The 24,061-nt window shown below is 38.2% G+C and overlaps 2 protein-coding genes across 3 annotated transcripts; one reads left to right on the forward strand and one right to left on the reverse strand.

Moving 5' to 3' along the window:
- The first annotated feature begins 114 nt into the window (after nucleotides 1–114).
- On the forward strand, nucleotides 115–16,301 carry LOC101172489 (disintegrin and metalloproteinase domain-containing protein 10). 2 transcript variants are annotated; one of them, XM_020703960.2, is made up of 16 exons: nucleotides 115–301; nucleotides 1,823–1,973; nucleotides 5,468–5,586; nucleotides 5,693–5,851; nucleotides 6,358–6,458; nucleotides 8,467–8,622; nucleotides 8,979–9,071; nucleotides 9,152–9,335; nucleotides 9,526–9,689; nucleotides 9,792–9,975; nucleotides 10,981–11,131; nucleotides 11,232–11,415; nucleotides 11,523–11,631; nucleotides 11,742–11,962; nucleotides 12,055–12,181; nucleotides 13,595–16,301. In XM_020703960.2, the coding sequence occupies exons 1-16, from the start codon at nucleotides 235–237 to the stop codon at nucleotides 13,780–13,782; spliced, it is 2,358 nt and encodes a 785-aa protein (XP_020559619.1). In that variant the 5' UTR covers nucleotides 115–234; the 3' UTR covers nucleotides 13,783–16,301. The 2 variants fall into 2 exon arrangements, with proteins under 2 accessions (XP_020559619.1, XP_011474317.1); XM_011476015.3 differs by having other exon boundaries at nucleotides 8,470–8,622.
- Nucleotides 16,302–17,920: 1,619 nt separating this feature from the next.
- On the reverse strand, nucleotides 17,921–23,969 carry LOC101172729 (aquaporin-9-like). The gene is made up of 6 exons (XM_004069571.3): nucleotides 23,571–23,969; nucleotides 23,299–23,425; nucleotides 21,437–21,574; nucleotides 21,201–21,319; nucleotides 19,095–19,312; nucleotides 17,921–18,638 (listed from the first exon to the last, which is right to left on the reverse strand). Exons 1-6 carry the CDS (start codon nucleotides 23,646–23,648, stop codon nucleotides 18,428–18,430), a joined length of 891 nt encoding a protein of 296 aa, XP_004069619.1. The 5' UTR covers nucleotides 23,649–23,969; the 3' UTR covers nucleotides 17,921–18,427.
- Between the last annotated feature and the right edge of the window lie 92 nt (nucleotides 23,970–24,061).

Genomic DNA, 24,061 nt, shown 5'->3' on the forward strand with positions numbered 1-24,061 from the left:
TGCAAATCTGTGGTGTTTAAGGCAGAAATGCAAGGGACATACGCTAGTAGGGCGTGTACTCAAGAATACAGGCCTGGAACAAGAAGAGGGAGGGGATGACAGCTGCTCTGCGTGTGACGTCATGACGCTGGAAGAGCGGAGGCGATGAGAGGAAACTGCAATAAACACAGAGGGCGTCTGCGGCTATCTATCTAAATAGGACAATAAAGTGAAAACGGCTTCAATGCTCTAACGATGGATTTGTCACATCTGCTTCTCCTCAAAGTTTTACTCCTCGTGTGCTTGCTAAACTACACTCACGGTAAGTCAGGCATTTTGTGGGGAAAATCCTAAGCACTGTAGAACCAACGAAGCAGCAGCAGCTGAGAAATCCCGATAGCCGTTAGCTAACAGGATAAGCAAAGGCCTGCTTGTTGTGAAGAGAACTGCACCCTTTTTCCTCTGATACTTCAAGCCATAGAAAGACACGTAAAGGAAAAACTGACAAACATCCACCTAGTCGATTGTTGTAAACTGGTTCTACATTAATACTTGTATGTGTTGTCACTGATTTTTAGCGTGGCGTTTGGGCCGATTTTGTTTTTCCCGTAAAAATACCGCCGACAGCCATTGTTACGAGAATACGAAGATACCGACTGTTAACCAAGCGTTAGCTTCGCTAACATTAGCCGTTTTTGTACAAACCTCAAGTCAACCGCAGACATTTTATAACTTGCTTCAGTAAAACGAAAAATAAAAAGTTGATGGTCAGGAGGAAATCCGGTCGCCTTGAAGTTTTGCTTTCAGTTTTGTTTTTTCGTACTTTTGGGGCGCAAACTAGCCTCTTATCGGAATGATAAGATAGGAAGTGGTTTGCTACTTGTTTTTTGGTACGCAATAATTTTATGTTTTTGCTCAATTTAAGAAATATAGGTTATTAGTTTAACTTGTGATACTATACACAATAAAAATTATATTTGGAATTATTATCTTTTAATACCAACTGTCATGTGGCACGGTTTTGGTCAAGCTATCACAAATAATGACTTGAACCCTTAAAAAAATCAATATGTTTTATTTAGTAAAAGAAAACATACATGTCCCCCAAACTCTTTTTTTTTCTTCCTAAAATTCTTGTACTTTTTTAGTAATTCCTGAAAAAGGAATACATTTCAGAGCTGTAATGTTGGCTTTCATTTCTCACACTCGCCTCAATGAAAAATGTAATATTATCTTTGAATATTTAATACTGCTTATTAACGAAATAGCTGAACCCTGCCCACTGATGCAGCTTTGTTTTATAACTTAACTGTAATCAAGTAGAATATATCTTTTGATTCTGGTCTAATGCCCCTTTGTTTATATGTTGTACTAAAAATACAAATGTCAGTGTTAAAAAAGTTTTTGTGCCACATCTTAAATTTACAAATGCAAGATTGTTCTCTGTTGAAGTAGAAAATGGTAACAGGAAGCGCCTTAGGAAGAGTGAGATTCTTCACTGGTGACTAAATTATGATGTATTAATGCTAAAAAAAATGACTATTTGTTTCCCTCAGGCAGTGTTGGTTTGGCTTGAAAAATAGCCCTCAATTCCAGACCATTTTTAATCAATTTAAGTGCATACCGTAACTCTGTAATGAGTCTGTGCTATAGATGTAATATAATCACCTTAAGCATCACTTGTTTACAATATTATGCCAAACACAAATAACCAACTGTGCGTTAAATATCAATATTATTCAATTTCCCCTAATATATGCAATTTGTTGTTTACGATATAAAAGAAAATTAAAGTTTGTATTGAAAACTGTTTAATAGGCCCTCTGTTTGTTTCCCCACGCAGGACATTATAGGAATCCTTTGAACAAGTACATCCGTCACTATGAAGGCTTGTCCTACAACACAGAGGCTGTTCACAGCAAGCATCAAAGGGTCAAGAGGGGTCTTTCTCATGAGGACAAGTTCCTTCATTTAGATTTCCATGCACATGGAAGGTTTGTGACCTTTTCCTTGTATAAAAACCTGCCTGTCTACAGTAAATTTTCCTTTTTTACGCGTTGAGTGAAAACTAAAGGTGTTGGTCTTCCTCTGTGCTTCACTGTAACATTTCGAGGAATCAGTCTTGTGTCGTGACATTTATTGATGAATGCAAGGCAGAGATTATGTTAATTTGGCTTTTTTATTTATTTATTTATTTTTGTTCAAAGGAATGTAGCAGATTACATCTTTGTATAATCTGGTATGGCACTTTCCAATGTTTACTTCTCTCGAGGTTGTCATGTGCTGCCTCGCAGTACTTTTTTTTTTCTTTTCTTTTCTTTTTTATTTCTGATTCTACAACAGAAATGTGCTTGTTAATGCCGAGGATGGTAATCTTGCGGTATCACAAGTTGTACAAAAACTATGAAGACTTAGGTGAAAAACATTTGTGTATGTAGAAAAACTAAATAGAATGCATCTCTCTATGACTATCACTAGCTTGACTGAAAAAGAATCAAACATTAATTATAGCCATATGTGATTTTACTTATTTTCCTATTGTAGTTTTATGTAGTTTCTTAACAACACAGCACAGATAGTAGGTTTCGTTTATGTACCTTTTTAGTTTGTTTTGTTTGGTTAATTAAGGCCTAAAAATTTTGAACTTTGTAGATGTTGAGATGGACTTGTTCCATTGTTCTAAATAATATAGATTTGCTTGGATTATGGTTATTACTTATTATTCAGTGTTTTAAAAGGTATTTATGATATGGTATTTTCTGAATTCCTTGTTTTGGGGGGATTATTAGTATAATGAGAATGATAGGTCTTTGTACTCCTTTTTTTTTTTTTTTTAATTTTTTTTAGGTAAAGTCATTGCAATCTCCCTTAAAACTTGGCAAACACAGCTCATTAGCCTGTAGTTAACAGGCCCTGCTGTTCAGACAATAGATTTGCAACCAAACACACAAAAATGGTGTCTGTCCCTTTGGAAATCGGGAAATGATCAACTTCCTTTCCTTTGGATTAAAACACACACACAATTTAGACATTTTTTATCATTATTATTTATATCTGCTGAGCTTTTTTATAAATTAATTTACAAAAAGAAGCCTGGAAATAGTCATATATTATGCTATTGCTTATGAAAATGATGATTGTTTCTCTTACAGTAAAAAAGCACATTGTAGGGAGGACGTTTTACACATCCTGTAAAATAGCAGTTCTCTAAGTGTTTTTTTTTTCCTGTTTTAATTCTCTTTTAAATTCCAGTTTTAGTCCATGATACTGGCATCAAAGCGTTTTTCTGATAACATCTGGTAATGTAGATTTATTTATTTTTGTGTCTTTTAAATGTTTTTCTATGTTAGAATGCAGTATTTGAACAATTTCAGGAAGTCAACCTCATTAGACCTATGTGAATGACAAAAATATTTATTGAGCCTAAAAAGTTAAAATAAAATAAACCTTTTTAGTCTTTAATAGCTGAGACATAATAGTTTGAGTTAAAAAAAAACAACTTTTTAAAGCATTTTTCATACATTATTGTCAAATGTGTGCAAAATTGACCCTGGACTTCGTTCAGAATATTTAAGTGCTCTGTAAAACAAAAGATAATGTTTCAACATAAAAACACAAGTTAAAGGGCTGCCTCACAGTTTTAAGTCAAGATAACAACCATGATTTGTTGTGTTAACTTAACCTTTTGTTGTATTAATTTAAATATATTGCTGAACCAAAGTACTGGTGTTTTATTCTGATTATAGATTTGGAAGTCATGTAAGCTTATTTTGTTTTTGTTATAACTTATAAATAAAAAAAATTTCTTAGCTATCATTCAAAAGAACTAAAAGAATCCAAAAATACTCCAAATTAGAACTACAATAGTTAAACACTAAGATTCCTCCCTCCATTCATCCGTTTTCTTAACCTGCTGCATCCCTTTTTAGAGATGCCAGAGCCAAACCTGGCCACTGTTGGGTGAAGGCAGGGTACACTCTGGACAGGTTACAAGTTTGCTGCAGGGCCACATAATCAATCGACTTATGAAGCATGTGTGGGTGGAAACACAGCTGGAATGAACAGTCAAACTCTACGCAGAAAGGTCCTACGTGGGATTTGAACCAGAGCCTTCTCACTGTGAGGTGTACCACCATGCAGTCCATGGAGTCTGAACTTCATGAAGGCTTCATGTGGAAGAGCCAAAAGAAGATTGTTAAATCAACTGAACATAAAATCTCATATTAAGAAGTTTTGTTTAGTTGAGAATATTTGAGTTAAAATTTTAATTTGCACTAACATGACCAAGAGCTTTTTCTAACACATTAGAACAACAAAAATGTCTAAATACAAATAAACAAACTCACTTAATTTCAGGGAAAAGCTTTAGGATTGAGGAAAAATACTAAGTAGTTTGCATTCCCAGCTGTGGTAAAAGCTGTGTTTTCATCCAGATGATGTGTGTTTTTCCTAATGGGTAGTCCCATCCGCTATTCCGCTGTATCAGACAGAGAGGAAGCTAAGATGAAAGTCAGCAAAGAAAGTGTTTTGATGGTGAAACTGCAGTGCATGCACAAGTCCAACTCCAGTTTCTCAGAAAAGGCATTTTTGCTTCACATGATTTCAAAATCCACTCCACTCTCCGTCCATTTTCTTTACCAGGCTTATTGTGCTTGGCCCCACCCTCTGCCCTGCCATCACTGGCTTAGAAGCAGAGCATGCGGGAACACGACCAATTTATCATAGTGAAAGAGACGGGGAAAACATGTTGCCTTCCTGAAGAGGAATTCAAAGCTAGAACCTTTTTACTGTGAAACTGTTGGTGACTGAGAGATAAGATATGTTTCCTTATATGCCTTTTTTAAAATTTAAGCAGTCTAGTTTTATATTTTATTAATCTATTTTTCAACATAGTTCACCTCCTTTCACTTTACAGACGCACCAAGCTTCTTTCCCACTCGCACCTCTTCCCTGATTATGGCAAAGGCAGTGAGAGGTTTTTTTGCCCAAAAAAAAAAAATCAGTTTTGTGAATCACCACAACATTTCAGTGTTTATAAAGCTGACAGGAAACATTTGTGGTCTATGAATGACAGCATTGTCAGTCTAAGAGATGCCAGTCATGATGGATGGCAGTGGTTCAAACATGCCAGTAAAATGGCGCCACACCATCTTGTCACTGCAGGAGTTCGAAATTTTCATTGAATTAGTCACCAATAAGCATTTATATTGATTTTAAGAATTTTATTCTCAGAATTTGATGCACAAAGATGTTCATGTATTAGATTCATTATTTAAATAAGTGAATTTCTTTTTCAAATCATTGAGAATATTTTAGTTCACATACAAAAAAGCAGAAAAGGTACGTAGAAACAATACAGAAAACAAAAATTGGGGCTTTTTTTTTCTTGCAATATTACATGTCATGGTGCTAGGTTTTTTTAAGCACCCCCCCCTTTATTTATGGGCTTGTACTCTGACCTTATGATGTCAACCTCATGTTATTTCAGGCATTTTAACTTAAGAATGAAGAGGGATACCACGTTGTTTTCCCCTAATCTTAAAGTGGAAGTTTCAGGAGAGGAGGTTCCATATGATACGTCTCACATTTACACTGGAGAAATCTATGGTAAGGCTATACGTTGAACAGGCCTTGTCTTAAAGAATAATTAAATGAAGACCCCTAGAAGCCTCTGGTTACTCGCTTCAACAAGCTGTTGTGTTTGTATTGACAGGTGAGAAAGGAACTCTGACTCATGGTTCCATTGTGGATGGCAAGTTTGAGGGCTTCATACAGAGTTACCAAGGCACTTACTATGTGGAGCCCGCTGAGAGATACCTGGAGGACAAAGATGTGCCCTTCCATTCTGTCATCTACCACGAAGATGACATTCGTGAGTTCCCATCAGCTACTCAAGTCTGTTTGCTTAAGTTACTGAGTGTGTAATTTGCTGCGCTGACATGTAGATGTGTACGGTTACCATGTTGTTGATGAGAAGAGACCGGTGTGATTGCCCCACTGGTGAGCAAAGATACACAGGGTTCTCGTTAGCTGATTAACCGTCTTTCCTCGAGGTCACCGCTTTATCTCAATAGTCATCTTAGTCGATGTTACCTAACGGTGTTTGTGTTTAAAAAGTGAGCTACGAGAGCACTTACCGACTCCTGCAGCTGCTTTTTATACAGTCTTATATCAGTTATGCGGCTGGGGGGGCAATTAAAGTGGATGATGAGAGTGATGGAACCTAATCGCTCACACAGCAAAGCTTGGATGAAGTGGTATGCGAGTGCACCCATTAGCTGATCCTGAATAGCGGCACCAAAGGAGTGACTCATTGGGTTAAGTAGCTCACATTGTCTGCATAATCCCAACAGTGTTGTGTTTGCTTTTGTCACTCAGACTATCCACACAAGTATGGCCCAGAGGGAGGCTGTGCCGACAGCTCTGTGTTTGAAAGGATGAAGAAGTATCAAGCCTCTGCATTAGAGGAGCCGCCCAAGGTGAAGTCACACTTCATAATTTGATCAGTTTGGCAAAGTGAATTTACCTCAGTTGAGCCCAAATATACCAAGCTGCACGAAATGTTTGTGTGTCGCTAATATTTCCAAAAATGCAAACTAAGAGACAAGAATATTAATGAACAAGTCTGTCCTAGACATTTGACATTTGGATAAAACAGTAGTAAATGTTCAGACATGTCCTCTGGCTTTATAACACTGGGTTCCACACACGGTTCTCAACCAGTAGGTCAGGCGTTTGAGTCCAGGTACCATCACAGTTTGCTTGCATCAGGTAAAGCAGGGGTCCCCAACACCTGGGCCACATACCAGTTTGTGGTTGCGGGTCACTCGGTCCTGGATGACAGAATTTTTTTTCCAATTTATATTATTTCTTCTTCTTTTTTTCTGTGACTAAAGGAAGTTTTTATTTTGGAAAACTGCCAGATTCTCTTCTCCAGAAAATATTCCTCATTATAGATAAATACATGATGGGGCAAGCTTTAATAGAACTAATTAAAAAGCTTTGACTTTTTGCCCTTAAGGATAACCTTAGACTAAATAGTTTTTAGTGCTGTAATTTTCTTGCAAGAACTGGATTAAAATGGAAATTGATCAAAAATGACCCTGTAATTTTGCCTTTGATGTGATTAATGTTTTATGTCAGTGTTTCTACCAGCCTGTCACCTTTCTGTTTGGTTTTATTAACTTCTGGTCAAGTTTATTCATCAATATGCTCAGAAAAGTAATTAAGTGGTCATTTTTAGGATCCAGACAGTAAATTAAGAGTCCCATCATTTGTTTTTTCAAAAAAAAAAGATATTTGAGACGGGAGCATAAATTCTTAAGCGGAAAAAGGGCCACATATGTGATTATTACGATTTTCTCCCTTGTGTTGAGTATACACAGTTCTTTACCTCTCTGTTCGGCTGACTTCCCAGCTCAGGTGTTTTTGTCATTGCTTTCAATTTTCCAACCTCAGTGATCTGATTATTAAAAGGAACAAGCCTGGAGTGATGAGTATGAGGCTTGGAGCATTTTCCTGGCAGGCTGCTCCCACTTTTGGTCCTTGCTGCCAACCAGAAGCAGAGAGACTGAAAGCAATTTTAGCTTTTTCAGGCAATGTAATTGTCTAGATCAATTTTCTGCCTGTAGAGCAGCACTTTCTGATCTGAGCCTGGGTCCTGTCACCTGAGAGAACTTAAAGCCCTGCCAAATGTGGAGTACCAGCTTCACAGATAGATAATTCATGGATCTCAACATGCATTTATAGAACATAAACTAAAGAAGGAACATGGATGTAGACAAGTTAGGTCAAATAAAAAAACACAGATTTGGATACAGATATGAATACATAAAAAAAACTAAAACAATCAAAATGATCTAGGGAGTCTATAGTATTTATATGGCATATATTCAATAAAATAAGTGAAAAACTTTACAAACAAAACCTGCTGATCTGACATCAAGAATGACTGAAGTATTGATTCTATGAACCTGAAGCAAACAAATCTTCACAAATTCTGTCAGTCTAGTTTGTCTATTGATGTCTGCAAATCTGCTTCTGTTGACTCATTTTGACTAATAAAATTGTTTTTAATGGAAAAATGTTCATGTTTACAGATTAAGACTTCAAAAAAAACTTCCTAATGTTTCATCCTCAGTTATTGGTTTTGCTTTTCCTAGCTTCAGGAACATGAACAACAGATTTAGAAGGGAAAAACCTTTAGTTAAAAGTACAATCTTAGAAAGTTTGGAACAAGTCTGATTTACCTAAGTACTTAAAATGTTCTAACTAGTTCCCTCTGGGTTAAAACAAGTGAACCGCTGGATGATCTTGTGATAAATCTCATGAGCCACATCCAAATCCTGCAGAAACTAGACTGCTGCTGTTTAAGGATCACATGCTCCTCACATGATTTATTCACTGGCTGTGTGGCTGAATGATTCGTATGGGATGTGTGTTTTGTCTAAACTTGTGCATGCCTGCACCTTTGGTATGTGCTTCTAACAGCAGGAGCTCCACGCTGAGGCGGATGCTGATGGTCCTGTTCTGCTGAGGAAGAGGAGGATGGCCCAGGCTGAAAAAAACACGTGTCAGCTTTTCATTCAGACTGACCACCTCTTTTTCAAATACTACAATACCAGAGAAGCTGTCATAGCTCAGGTAATACCCAAGCATCACTCATATCTGTACTGAACTAAATACTAGTATTGTAGAGCTGGGCGATATGGCCAAAAAAAAAATAAAATCTCTGATTTTTTTTCATTCTAAAGTCCATTTTTATATTTTACTCGATGTAAAGCATTTCATTCAGTCCACATAATACTTGTGCAAAGGTGAGCTAGCACATGTGCTCGAGTGAGTGTTTGTGCTCTACTGGGGTGGATGATGGAATGTAAAAGAAAAAAGAGGGAGAAAAAGTCAGTTTTTTAATACTAACACCAAGAAATGTATGTCTCACTACTAAAAACCATATCCATAATTTGTTTTGGCACTAAACTTTGATGTTTCTCCCTCAGATCTCCAGTCACGTCAAAGCCATCGATGCCATTTATCAGGGCACGGACTTCATGGGCATTCGTAATATCAGCTTCATGGTGAAAAGGATTCGGGTGAGTTTTTGCTCACAATCGGCTCACATTCATGTTTAAGTCTCTTCTCCCTCTTTGAGCTCCTCTTTCTCCATCCCCAGATCAACACCACCTTAGATGAAAAAGACCGGAGCAATCCATTCCGCTTTGCCAACATTGGAGTGGAGAAGTTCCTGGAGCTCAACTCGGAGCAGAACCACGATGACTACTGCTTGGCTTATGTTTTCACAGACCGAGATTTTGATGATGGAGTGTTGGGATTGGCCTGGGTGGGAGCCCCCTCAGGTATTTCAGCAAAAAACAAATCATTCTCATAAAAAAACAAAGTGTATAGTCATAATGAAAAAGAGGATTTTGCATTTTAAATCAAGCTAATGACAAAAAAGTATAGAATTTTTCCTCTTTAAGGAACAAATAGACTTCATCATTTCCACCTAACATCTTTCCTTTTTAATGAATTCTTTTTCTAACCCAGGGAGCTCTGGAGGAATCTGTGAAAAAAGCAAGTTGTACTCTGATGGAAAAAAGAAGTCGCTGAACACTGGTATCATCACTGTACAGAACTACGCCTCCCACGTACCTCCAAAAGTCTCTCACATCACCTTCGCTCATGAAGTAGGCCACAACTTTGGCTCCCCGGTAAGTTATTAAAATCGGATGTTTGTGTGCAGTTCAAAAATAATTTAGTTTGTCTTTTCCAACTTTTAGATTTTCTCTTTTTTTTTAATTTCTCTATGTAAGCATGACTCTGGGTCTGAATGCACCCCGGGAGAATCCAAAAGCCAAGACAAGAAGGAGAAGGGAAATTACATCATGTATGCAAGAGCCACATCCGGAGACAAACTCAACAACAATAAGTTCTCCGTCTGTAGCGTTCGCAACATCAGCCAGGTTCTGGAGAAGAAGAGAGGCAACTGTTTTGTCGGTATGTTGTCCACACATTCCAATTTCTGCAATCAGGAATAGAGTTATGTGGTTTATTAATTCCTGCAGCTTCAGTGTCAGTGACATTAATTTTTGATACTACCTTTGCATATCTCATCTCCTATTATAATGATTTTCAACAATAGTAGAATGTAATTAGTTCTCCTTGAGGTTATTTCATTCAATGATGCTTGAAATTGTGTTATTCAAGTAATCGGTTTGTCCTTTGTTTGCCCAACTTTTTTCATTTCCATTGCAAATCACTCTGCGTATTTTTCACCTCAGTCAAACCTCAGTGCTGCAGCGGATGGAATGTGGGTGAAAGGCTGAGCTGAGCCAGAAAAAACCTAATGCAACAAATGCATTCATTCTTTGAAAATGATAAACATAGAATGCACAACAAAAAAGGAAATTCACGGATTGAAGTGCCTCCTGATACTTTTTCTGGGGGAAAGAAAATTTGAATCTGTATAGTTCTACCTTAAGTTTTTTTGGGATGAGGCTTTTTCTTTACAAAGAATTACTGATCCAACAATTTTAGCGAAACATGCCATTCCGATCTTTACCCGCTCTAGCAGCATATGTGCTGCAAAAATTTGCCTGTGTGTTGTTTTTCTATTGTGGGAACTTTGACGTGAATAACTAAAACACTTTTTTCCACAATCCAATTGTGATCTAGAGCTGTTACACCACTCCCACTCTAATCTCACTCCCACACTCAGTGTGAAGCATAAACACGTGACATGTCACATCTTAATCATGTAGTTAATGCCCCAGCAGAAGGCTTTTTTTTATGTTTCTCTGGGAATTTGTTTGGGATATGTAAACTGGGATTTACTGGGATTTTTCTGTCCTTCTGCTGAACTTTGAAGTTTGTTCCCTTCACGCCTCTGCTGGTTTAGTCTTGCAACTTTTATTTTTGTTATTCAACCTTCACACAGCAGCCTAATAGTGTAAACTCCCATTTGTCATAGGATTTGATTTAAATGTTTTTTCTTCTGTACAGAATCGGGCCAGCCCATCTGTGGAAACGGTATGGTTGAACCTGGAGAGGAGTGTGACTGTGGCTATAGCGATCAGTGCAGAGATCAGTGCTGCTACGACGCCAACCAGCCAGACAACAAAAAGTGCAAATTAAAGCCTGGCAAAGCATGCAGGTATGTGTTCATATTTGTTATTTTTCCCCCTCATTTGACAGGTTCAATTAGCAAACCCAGATATGACGAGTCTTGACTCATCACTGGTTTTTCCCATCAGCCCCAGCCAGGGTCCTTGCTGTACCGCTGAGTGCACTCACAAGGGGCGTAATGAGAAGTGCCGAGAAGAGTCTGAGTGTGCTCACCAGGGCATGTGTAATGGAGCAAGTCCCTCCTGCCCCACGTCTGAGCCAAAGGCCAACTTCACAGCCTGCCACGGAGAAACGCAAGTCTGCCTCAACGGGGTGAGCACCCAGCAGCTTCACACCTGAAAGAACTGGTTGTTATGACAACACTTTATCCATCGCTGTCAGTTTCTGATCTCGCCTGTCCTCGTGCTCCTCCCCCGCAGGGCTGCTCCGGCTCCATCTGTGAGAAGTACGGACTTGAAGCGTGCACCTGTGCCAGCCAAGATGGCAAGGATGAGACTGAGCTCTGCCATGTTTGCTGCATGGAGAAAAGTGCGTCTCCTTCCAAAATCTACTTCCACTCGCATAGATTCATTTTTCTGTTAAAGTTTTCCTCTTTTTCACCTTCTGTTATCTGCCTTCTTCACTGTCTGATTCCTCAGTGAACCCAAATACATGCAGCAGCACAGGATCAGAGCGCTTGGCTCGCTTCTTTAACAAAAAAGTCACCACGCTGCCAGCTGGCTCGCCGTGCAACGACTTCAAGGGCTACTGTGACGTGTTCATGAAATGCAGACTGGTGGATGCAGACGGACCGCTCGCCAGGCTAAAGAAGGCCATCTTTAACCCAGAGCTCTATGAAAACATCGCCGAGTGGATTGTGGTATGTGTCCGTCTCCATGCTTTGGACAGATTTGTTCTTTTTTTGGGGGGGTTCAGTCTTGATCACATTTCATTTGTGCTTTATTCCTCAAGGCTCACTGGTGGGCGGTGTTGTTGATGGGGATTGCGCTCATCATGCTCATGGCTGGTTTCATTAAGATCTGTAGTGTCCACACACCGAGCAGCAACCCCAAACTTCCTCCTCCCAAGCCGCTTCCAGGTCAGTTGAAAAAACAGGCTACTTGTACTGAGAGAGAAACGACAATTACTTACTTAAGTTCTAAATTTGTTTAAACGGTAAATATTCATGACCTATTTTTATGTATTCAAACCTGGTTTAAAAATGTTTTAAGTTATTTTGTGCGATTTAAAGATTAAATAACTTTTTGGTCAAATTTGACAGGTTTTAGCACTGAAAATGAGGTAAACTGTCAGGATGAAGTTGATGTTCGACAGTAATCAATTCAACACATTTTAGCCAAATGTAGCACAATCTTTAATGGGCTTGTAAAGAGTAAAATGCTCAAACTTGGACTAAAAGGTACCATCTAGGGCTGCATGATATGAGAAAATCTGGCGATATGCGATATTAGTGATCAACATTGCAATGACAATATAACTTGTGGTACAAACAAATAGCTAAACAACCAAAAACATCATTTCCATTTCACTTCAACAGTTCAAAACTTTTACTCCAAATGATCCTCGTCTGCATATGAGGCGACCATCTAACATAAAAGAGCTCAATCTGTGTGGTCAACAAAGTGAAGGCATCCGTCCCATTTATTTGATTTGTTAAATACTTCAAGCTGCCATAAGATTGTTTTAGCACATTTAAGGTAACCATTTATTGCAATTTTCGCTGCCTTTTGCGATATGCGGATTGCACAGCTTGATATTGCGATAACGATAAATTTGCGATTTACCGTGCTGGCCTGGTACCATTAAAAAGAAAATGAAACGGCAGGGAAATGAGGTCCCTTTTCATCTTTAATCCTTTAACTCTGGAGTTTTAGCCTCAGACTAAAGACTATTGAATAATCTTAAAGATACTTGTATATTCCTATATCCCTATGTATAATTATAAATAAAAAAACAAACCTCTGAAATGCTACAGTCGCATCATTAGGCTCAAAGTATAAACTCCACTCAGAAGTTTGTCACAGTTATCGCAAACAAGTGAAACCGGCCAACCTTAGTATGAACTAGACCGCACCATTGCGGTAGGGACGCAATTCGATGGCCGGGGTAAATCTGGTACTGATCAAATAGTTACGCAATATCAAAGAGCGTGTTAGCAGTCCTAAAGGGTTAAACCTGGTCTCTTTCACAGCTTTGGTACCCACTGAAATGGATCTGTCACTTCTTATTGAGAGCCTGGACACAGGAAAAATGACTGTGCAGACTAAAGTGCTTTGGCTAGAATTTCTGGATGCAGAAACTCAGAAAAGGCGGCAGGCAAGATGTATAATAAAACATTGAACTGAAATAAACAGGAAAGCGGACATTAGATTCTTTTTTTTTTCCTGCTCGTTTTGACTGTTTACAAAAATAAATGATGCTCAGTGTTTCTTTTTGTTGTTGAAAATATCACTTTTAACGCAATGGTGTGTACATATTTTTTCCCTGATAGGCACTTTGAAGAGACGGCGAGCACAGCAGCAGCAGGCCAGCTCCCAGGTGCAGCACCAGTCTCAGCACCCTCATGCCGGACACGGCGGACAGCGGCAAGCCCGGGGCCAGCAGCAGCGACAGGCGCAACCGCAGAGGCACCACCGCCAGCCCAGAGAAAACTATCAGATGGGCCAGATGAGACGCTAAGACCCTGCACCCAGCCCCCTTCTCCTCCCCGTCCCCCCCAATGCCTTGGCTCTTCCGTGTGCCTACAGAGGGAAATAAAAGCGTCACTCCATCCAAAGAAAAGCCTGACATGGTTGTTAGTCATCATCATATCCACTACAGACAAACCAGACGTTTAAAGGAGACAAAAACGATACCTAGCAACTTGATTGGCTCTTTGGAGAGCGGACCTGACCATCAGCCATTTCCAGCGCAGTGGAATCAAGTGTTTTCCATCTTTATCTTGGTTTTTTTTTTCTTTTAATTCTTTTCTTTTAAGGAGTGCCAAGGAGTTAAGGAATTGTGTAGCTTTAGTTCCTTCTGTGATGTGTTTGTGTGGGTTTTTTCTTTTCTTTTCTTTTCTTTGCTATGTCTTGTTTGCGTGGCGAGCCTGAGGCTGCTGGTGAAACTTTTCCGTGCTTTTGTTTTTATTTTTTTAGCCAGGAATAACAGATACTTCGTGGAGATTTTTGGCCCGTTTTGAGATGTGAAGACGGGAAGCGGCTGAAGACCCATCCTCCAGACTCTCATGCAGACTCTCTTCTGTTCTGCATGTGACTGTACATATTTAGTGTATCATAAGTGAAAGCAAACTATTTCTTCTACTGTAAATGTGTAATTCTTCACTTTTTTTTTCTTCTTTTTTTTTCAATTAGTGCTCTCAGGATTCCTAACACATACGTGAAATATTAATGAGCTCCTTGGACTTTGCAGTCAAGGATTTGACCTTGCAGAGCTCTCTTCAAAGTCGTCAGGTGGATCGCTTTCACTTTTATTAGATTATTTTGAACCTGAAATCTTCATTTTTAGCCTTCTTTCTTCCTGCTCCCTGCCTCTTTTTGTCTCACTAAACATGTTTGCCCATGCTGTATAACAAGTCAGAGGAGATGTGTTATTACTGGAAGCGATTGGGAGCAAGTTTGGCACAACCTTTGTTTTAATTTTCTTTTTTTTTTTGATAATAAATAACCACTAACTGAAGCTGAATTAGATGTGGAGGGAGAATGAAGACTGCTTTTGATTCATGTAGAAATTAGTGTGATGTTACACGGTTCGTTTAAATAAGTGTGGAAATAAATTTTAAAAATGATTGGAAAAAAAAGAAGTTAAGATTTAGTCATTCCATTATTCTTCAGATAGCAAAGAACTTTTCCATGTGGGCATGCAGACACATTTATTGAATTGATCAGGGTCTGTAGTGTTTACGTCACTCTACTTTTTATCTGAGTTTGTCTTAATGCAGTTGAAAAGAAAAGTGTTTTTACTTTGATTCACTTAACATTTTTTTCTCCCTGATGATTGCATCTCATTAAGGACTAAATCCCCTCAAGAGCTCACGACTGCGGGATGTTTGTGTCGGCGTGCCAAAAGCCTTCCTGAAGTTCATCTTTTCTGAAACGCAGGAAACCACCCGGAACGTTTGGAAAGCCACCTCATAGGAAAGATCGGAAAGGTTTTTCCTTTTTTTTTTTTTTTTTTGTGGAATCCTGCGAGCTCCTTTGACAGCAGAGGGGTATTGAAATGAAAATATCCAGTTATTGGGATCGTTTGTGCTGATGTGACATTTCATTGACAGAATGTGAAGCACTGCACCTTTTTCTTTTCTTAAACGATGTATAACGTAAGGAAACATTTTCTGTACTCTAGCTTTATTGATTTTAATTTTTTTTTTTTTTTTTATGCATGCAAATTCAATAATTCTGAAACCACTGTCGCTCATCATCACATGTGCTCTGGAAGAAACCACAGAGGGAACTGGGAAGGCGGGCTGTTAGAACCTCTTATGTCCTCTTATGTATGTACAAATTGCATCTTTTTTTCTTTTTTTTTAATTCACGTCTCGGGCCACATTTGCCAGAATTAACTTGTAAACTTGTACAGTACTTGTTGGGGGAGGGAAATTGCATTTTATTTGATAAAGAAAAAATACATTTTGATAACATTTCTCTTCCTAATTCCAGAGAAAACTGGTTCAGAAGTTATGTTTGTTTTTTCTTTTCCTATTTTCTAAGTTATTTAAGTTCTTCTATGCGCTAGTTGAACTGCACTTTGCTTATGCTTTTCACCACCGTCATCAATCGAGGGAAGAAAAAATAAACCTATGAATCTGTGATGGAGTTAGTGTTACATTCTCCTTTTTCTTTGTCTTATTCTGTGGCATGGTTTGGGTAGAAGAGCAGAAGAATAATGCCTGTAAAATTACTTTCTCTTTTTAATTTCATAGTCTTGGTAAAGGTTTTAGATCAACGTGCACTGAAAATGTCCAAATTGAGTTGAAATGTCTTAGGTGATGTAGGCCGAACGAACACGAGATTAAAAAGTTAAACTGCTGTCTGATTTTATTGTTCACTGTGTTTTATACAGTATCCAACATTTTCTTTTCTTTTTTTTTCTTTTGTTCACTTTGAACATTTTTACTAAAAAAAAAAAAAAACATTTCAAATTGTATTGTGCAAAGAGATGTAATTTTTTGGAGTACTTGAAATGCATTAAAAGACTCGTTCTAAATAAAATAGACCCATGTTTACTGTCTGCAAACTGACTTTTTATGACTTCATGTTGAAATTGTACACAAAGGCCAAAGAGCTTTTTAATTTTTAAATTAGATTTATTTAAAATATTTAATTCAAATATCCTTAGTTCATGCAGAGTAAATTCTCAATTTACTTTTTATACCTTTTTTTCTCTCCTAATCAAGACCTGTAAGTTAAAAAAATTAAGTAATTTTCTGTATTTTCTTGGTCAGAATCGCCAAACTGAACGCAGTAGCGAGACATTTACAGCAGAGGGCGCAGCTGCCTCTGTTGAACTGAAACATTACAAAAGATCTGCAGCTTCTGGCTGAAAACATGAACTCCCAGTTGTCTTGTAGTTTCAGATGTGCTGCTTATTTCAGTATTTTTTTGGATAAACATGTCAAAGAGTTTAACAGATTAAACTAGAATAATTTTTTTGCCTCTGATTTGACTGGTGCCAACTCTCCTGCTTGTGACAGAAGGGAACAAACAACTTGTGCCTGCTTTTTTGTGTGGATTTTCACAATAATATATTGATTAAATCTCTGAAGCTGTTGTCGATTTGGCCACAGTCCTCTCCACACGGTCACCCACTTGTATGTTATCAATATTGTGGATTTGGAGCTGATGAGCCTGACGAAAAGGGCAGAACACATCCGTTCTGCAAGAGACGAGGAAAGAATGGAGCAGCAGCAGCCGGCTTTCACTAACTTTAAACTTACTGTTAGTTTTTTTTACTTTGCATTTTTGATGTTTTCATGTTGATCCCTTTAATAACTAAAATATAACTTTTAAAAGAGTAGCAGTTTCCTTGGTGTGACTTCCTTAATTTTTTTTTATCTTAAATTAGAAATAAATGCTTAAGACAGCTTTTCAATAACAGATAAATGAGGGAAAATCTGCTCAAATTAATTTATTGAAGCAAAAACATGTTTTTTTTTTACATTTTTAGTTCCCTTACAGTGGGATTAGAGATCCATCTTCTACATCATTTTACCCTGTTAAGAGTCATGGGGTTTGCTGGAGCCTGGAGAAAAGGTGCCAACAGAAAGGACCCAGCTCGGGGTTTGAACCTCTTGCTACAAAATGAGAGTACTAACCATTACAGCAGTGTGCATCCCTAGAGGGATTAAAGATTTGTATACCTCCCATTCATACACGAGGAGAACAAGTTAACTCCACACAGAAAGAACCAAGCTAGGATTTGAACCAAGGCCTTCTTACTGTGAGATGTGAGTGCTGACCACTACACCACCATGCAGCCCTGTCAGAATCTAAAGACAGTCAATCACAAGAAAGAAAAATGATTATTACAAATTTCTAATCTGCACAGGCAAATATTATTAAAAGTATAAAAAAAAATCTAAAGAAGTTCAGAGAAACAGCTTTGAGGTTTTCTTAATTTTCTTTAGAATGTGTTGCCAATTAGCAGGAGGCTTCTTTTCCTGCAGTGGACTATTTTTTTTTAACAGAAAATCAGTCCACCTTTAACTGCTAGATCTGAACTAGCATTTAATTAAACATCTTATTTCCAAACGACATCAATAATCCAGCTGCGTCGTCTCTCAAGCAGCAAACCCTGTGAGGATAGAGAGTCAGCCATAAACTGAAATTTGTAGAAACTTTAATGTAGACAAAACAGTGATTAGTAAAATACATCAGGAAGGACTCCGTAAGATGTGCAAAAAGTCACAGAAAAACCCAAACAATGTAAAGAACAGTGACATTTTAAAAACTACAAAAGAGGGAGCATACCTGCATGCACGCTATACTATTACAGAACCGTCTCCTCTACAATTACAGCAGATTATTTACAGATCTGGTAAAAATGTGAAGGATAATAAATATGTTTATGAAACAATATAAATAAAGGGTTTAATTTAAGCTTAGTTTGCGTTTTGCAGGGTCAAAACAAATAAAATCATTTGATTAAATAACATTTTGCGTCTGATTTGACTTCTTGTGGAGTCTGCATGCTTTAATGGGCTGTGTTGGTGCAAAATGGCTGTAACTTGGTCACCCACACAACTAAAGCTTATCTTGAGAGCACAGACACAAAGAGCATGTCTGCAAACCTGTTCCCATGAAACCCTGTCGAGATCCGTGACCCTCTAACCCATGGTGATCATCTCATATTTGTCCTTCAGGCTGTTGTCGTCCTCATCCTCCTCCTCTTCCTCCTCTTCCTCCTCCTCCTCGTGCGGCTTCTCGGTCTCATTGTGGGCATGGTGCATCTCGACGAGCAGGAAATAGAGAACAGCACCGACCACCCCGCCCACCATGGGCCCTGCCACTGGAATCCACCACCAGTAATCTGCAGTGCTGTGAGCCCCAAAAGAGAAAAGAGTCAAACATGGCAGAACATGAGTCAAACAGCTGGGAAAGAGCCTGCTGCTCATGTCAGGCGCCCCTCAGTGGAAGATTTACACAAAATGGACTGGAAGCGGAGGCTACATGTGACATTATATAACATAAGTCAGAGATCAGTTCAATGAAAACCCAAACAAAGCATTGACAGGCGTTGGCAGGATGCAGATGCATGTATGTACACATGATCGCAACACATGCCACTTAGAACAAGTGCATTCACTTTTTAAATATGAAAAAAGAGTCACCTTCAGTTGATCTCATAGGCTCCTCCATGTAAATCAACATTTTCTTTTTGCCTCCTATTAACATCACAGTAAACCACATTGCAAAGAATTTTTTACAGCTCACTTTGGACCAATTCAGGTAAATAAATTGGTTAAAAAAAAACAACTTAGATCTCAGTGTTACCTGAACACCTCCATCCCCCAACCTGCCACTGCCGTGAACAGTCGGGGTCCCAGGTCTCTGGCTGGGTTCAGAGGGTAGCCGCAGTTGAGTCCCATGGAAACACTGATGGCCATGAGGATCAAGCCGATTGCTAGAGGTTCCACACCTTTAGGAGCACCAATGTTTCCACCGTCGATAATCGCAAGAATACACAGAACTAACATACCAGTCCCCACCACCTGCAGGAGGGACAGAAACTGCCGTTTGATTCAATTTAATTCAATTCAATTTTATTTATATAGCCCAATATTTACAACAATGGTCATCTCAATGGGCTTCATTTTATAATAAACATGAATCATAAAGAACATAAGCCATAGATTTCAATATTGCTAAACTGAACTAAGCAGACTAAACTAAACTGGGCATCCCTGCCCTTAGACCCTCCTTCGTTTGACTGATGGAAGCTTTCAGGAAACAGTTAAAAACAATTCAGGTAAAAAAGTAAAAGTTTCTTATGAGAAATAATAAAAATCTCATAATATTAAACCAGGGGTCTGTAACACTGAAGAAGAAAAAAAACTACAGATTTTAAATTAAAAAAATTATACACTCAAAAGAAAACAAGAAATTCTTCTAAAACTTTTTTTTTTTTTACTTTTAGCAGCCACACATACATAAATTTTAAAATAAAATGCACCTATTGCTGTATAAGAGCTTCCGGCTGCAGCCTATTTACTTGAATTGAGCCTTAAAGACCCACTCCAATGAAAATTGTGTTTTGAAACATGTTCTTGTGGCATTTTTTTCCTCATGTTGGAGTACATATATAAAGAAAATAAAGGTTAAAATTGCATTTCTGAGTATTTTTGAATCAAGAACAGACAAACAAGCTCCAAGCTCTGGTCCATTCTGATGCATCCACTTGCTGACAAATAAATCCTTGTACATGGATCTTCTAAAAAATCAAACCAGATGCCGGCTCAAAACAAAATTGGATAGCTCCAATGTTGCTCACCATTTGTGTTGCAACATTAATGTTAGGTTGGAGTTGTGAGGGTTTTTAAGCTAGCGGGAGGGCATGTACACAGAACTCTCAGCAATGGGGGTGGGAAGAGGGGGCGGGGTTGCTCCACACCATCGGTCCAGCCCACAACTCAGAGGTGAATTTCTTATAAACTACCGACGCTCTGCAGAAACTATATTCTAGAAAACAACAAAACAAAAACATCACAATTATAATCAAAAGACCACTGGGAACGCTTTTTCAAGAGATCCAAATATGATTGGAGTGGGACTTCAACATGACGAGGCAAAGATAGCATTTTCAGTTTCTCGTCTTTGTGTTTTAAGTGACTTCAGTGGAATGTGCAATTTGTGCAAATGTAACTAAAATCTGAACTAAAATAGACTTAACTGAAATGATTGTCATTTTATTTTTCTTTGAAGTCAGAGATGCTAAAAGATGAAAGATTGGAGTGATTGAAAACTTGGATCCTCTAGATTTAACCTCAAGTTTTGAACCAACTAAAGTTTAATTTTTAATCTTGAGGATTGTATGAATATATGCCAAACATTTGTACAAAACAAAATTATACACATTTGACCTATAACTGTTTATATAACTAATGAACTTTCACCAAAAACTCCCAACATTTCACGTGAATTTCACAAAAGTGTCAAATATTTTTAATCTCAAGTTAGAATAAAGTCCAAATATGATAATGTTAACGCATTAGTATAAAATTAAACAACCTGAACTGTTGAGCAAAATTCCAAACAACAATGAAGTTCTGAGTGGTGTAAAAATGTATCATTAGATAGCTGATGCAATGTGGGGTTATAGTTCAAACACTTCCTCACTTGTTCATTTACTGAATTTTTAAGAGTAATCTTGCTATTTTTAGAACTTGCACCAGCCAACTGGTCTAAAAACTGTGTTATGTGGAGGCAGTCTCCCAGTCTACCCTTTTCTACCAGCAAATGGTAGAAAATGGGTCATTGAACCCAAACCAAGCAAAAGAGGGGGTATTCTCAGACAAAAGGGGACAATCGATGCTGCATTGGGGGGTTGGCCAGAAAAAGGGCAACGCAGACTAAAGAAGAGGCCACTAGGTCAGAGCTCACCTGATCGATGAAGCCGCCTAGGACTGACAGGTGTCTTGCAGGGTATGAGGCAAAAATGTGAGCTGTTGCATTGATTCCAGTCACTGACAGAATCCCATTGGTAAAGTCCATAAAAGCATCTATGACACAGATGAATGAACAATGAGTTTCCATTTTTAAAGTATTCTAACAAAAAAATGTTTCCATCTTTTTCTAGACATCAACCTCTCGGTCTAATGTCATTAATGATTATTTACCATAGTATAACCCAAAGACAGCAGCAGCTCCTGCAAATGCACCAAGAAACTGAGCAATGACGTAGAAAGGAAACTTCCAGATCTTCAGTTTGCCCAGAATCACCATAGCCAGAGACACAGCAGGGTTGACGTGGCCTCCTGGGACAGAGGACAAAGAACAGAGCAGCACAGGGTCAGCGGGCAGCTGCTGTGATATCCTCACCGCCATTAGTGAAGTTGTCACACATCTAAGAGGCGGCAGGGGGGGTGCAGTTTTTGGGCAGTCTAGGTTTTTGTTTGAATGTTCAAGATCGCAAAAAACAGAATCAAGACCTATAATAATAATAATAAAACAGAAAGGCAGGATTGGAAGATTTAAAGCACAGTTATATTTCCTTTCTTTTTCTTTAGACTTATGGAATTTAATTTTTAGAAGGACCATGCAGACATGGACAGTTTGAATGGCAAGCTGGTTCATGCTTAGGTTATTCAGCTGTCAGACACATCCAGGAGACTTCAGAAGATTTACATTTAGCTAAGGCAGGTCTGATGGCCTCCCTCCGCTTTCAATGTCTATCTCAGGAACAACAACATGTTTCTTGGCAAGTCCTAGATGGAAAGCAATCTGTGAGCTTTGCAATGGGATAACTGAAAACAATTTGGAGACAGAACTAACCTGACCAAACAGAAAAGATGTGCTGGAACTGCGATGCAACAACAACCAGGTTGTGCTGCAAGCACTGACAGGCATCTCTGTCTATAACACTTTACTGCCTGGTCTGACAATTCCAGTTTACAAAGTGTCTAAATCTTTACAGTCCTTATTATAATTGAACAATTACCAAGTAAAATCAAATTGTCAAAAATAAAATGATTTGCAATAAAACAAAGTTTAATTATTTTTGAAAAAGTTAGGGTTGCATCAACTCTACCATAAAGTTAAAATTTGGGGATTAAAATCACTGTAGAGCAACATGCAGTTACTAATAGATTAGTGACGATTTGTAATAAATGCATCATATGAATGGGTGACTGTAAACACCATTAAATGAAAGATAAAATCAATTCTTCAGTCCTAATTATTAGCTAAGCTTTGCTGTATCTTGTTCCTAAAATTCAGTTTGACATCAAATGTTGCTGGTGATCAGATAAGGCCAGCATTCATTGCTGAACTGAGTCTGGTTTCTGTCATGGACAGAAGCTGCTGATCAATCGAGTTTGTAGGACATTTATTGCCCGAGGTCATGTATGACCCCAGAAAGGCTGTCCACTTCTGCTAATTAATCAATGATCACTGGAAATTCATGGAATCTGGCCAGAGCCGGTGCGCCTCTGCCTCGACAGTGGAGCTGGAACATAAATGGACTGGAAGCCGTGAAATGTTCTCCAGCGAAAGAAGATACTGTACCACAAATGGGAATATATAACTTTTTCAAAGTTATGAGGTAAATATTCAAAAAAATTGTGTGTATTTTTAATGTCACAGATTATAACCTACTGACTACAAATTAAAAAAAAATGTGTCCAGTCCATTTTTTTTTAATCCACCAAAAACTACAATTCCCAGAGTCCCACCCCTTCACATTTAGTTTCATTGTAAATCCCTAAATGTCCTCTGTAGATACCAAAAGGTGTTATTTTAGTTTTAGGCAGTGATTGGGAGATACTTGTGTTTAGAAATGTCCTCTGCAGAGGACAAAGTTGCATTTCTAGCAGTCAGGAGGATATAGCAGCAGAGATACCCATTATCCAACATTATTTAACAAAAAATATCAATGACCCCGACATTGACTTTTTAGCTAATTGTATTAAGTATTAAGCTTAAAGTTTTAGATATGTATTACTTGATTTAGAATTAAAGTATATAATGAAACATTATTTACCTGACACTCCTCCAGCCACATATACTGCCATTGCGAGGCCTACAGAGAAGCCAATGTGGATGGTCAAAGGCTCACCCAGGGTGTTTCGACTGAGGATGGTCTGAGCAACTGAGCCACAGCCAAACAACTAAAACGGAGAGGAAGGGAGAAATCATCAACAAATTTTTGTGACCAAAGATGAGCAATTCACAACATCTAAAAAAAATAAAAATGAGTAAAACATCTAAAACTTTAAATAGCTTTTTCTCATGGAGAAACAAAATGCTACTTACAACCAAGACAAATGTCCCAAGGAATTCTGCCAAGATTTCCTTGAATATTCCATGTTTGATAGCACAGTGTTGCCTCATGGTTCTCCTGTGTTGCACTTCTAGCTAAAAGCCAGTAGATGTTAAAACTGTGTGGAGTCCAGCTGTGGCAGATCAGTCACATCTCCTCCTCTGGGTGGTTTCAGCCCCACAGCTCAGACCATTGATCCACTCTAACGGCTGTTAACTTCAGCTTCATTAACATGCAGGGTTTTATAGTAATTAGATGAACAGTTATGGTTAATTTACTTTTTTACACATAAATGTGTGTGTGTGTCCTTGTCTTTGTGATTTGTCAGAACTATTATAAGCAGAACCACTGACCTTATGGGGACTAATAGACCTTTGAGGAACCTACTGTTTGAGTATTTATGTTGTTGAAATCTAACAATTAAATTAGTTATATTTGTTTGTATTTATTTTTGCTCTGAGTTTATATACACGTCTGAGTTTAA

This window comes from Oryzias latipes, chromosome 6 (assembly GCF_002234675.1).
Source record: "Oryzias latipes chromosome 6, ASM223467v1".
NCBI classification, from domain to species: Eukaryota; Metazoa; Chordata; class Actinopteri; order Beloniformes; family Adrianichthyidae; genus Oryzias; species Oryzias latipes.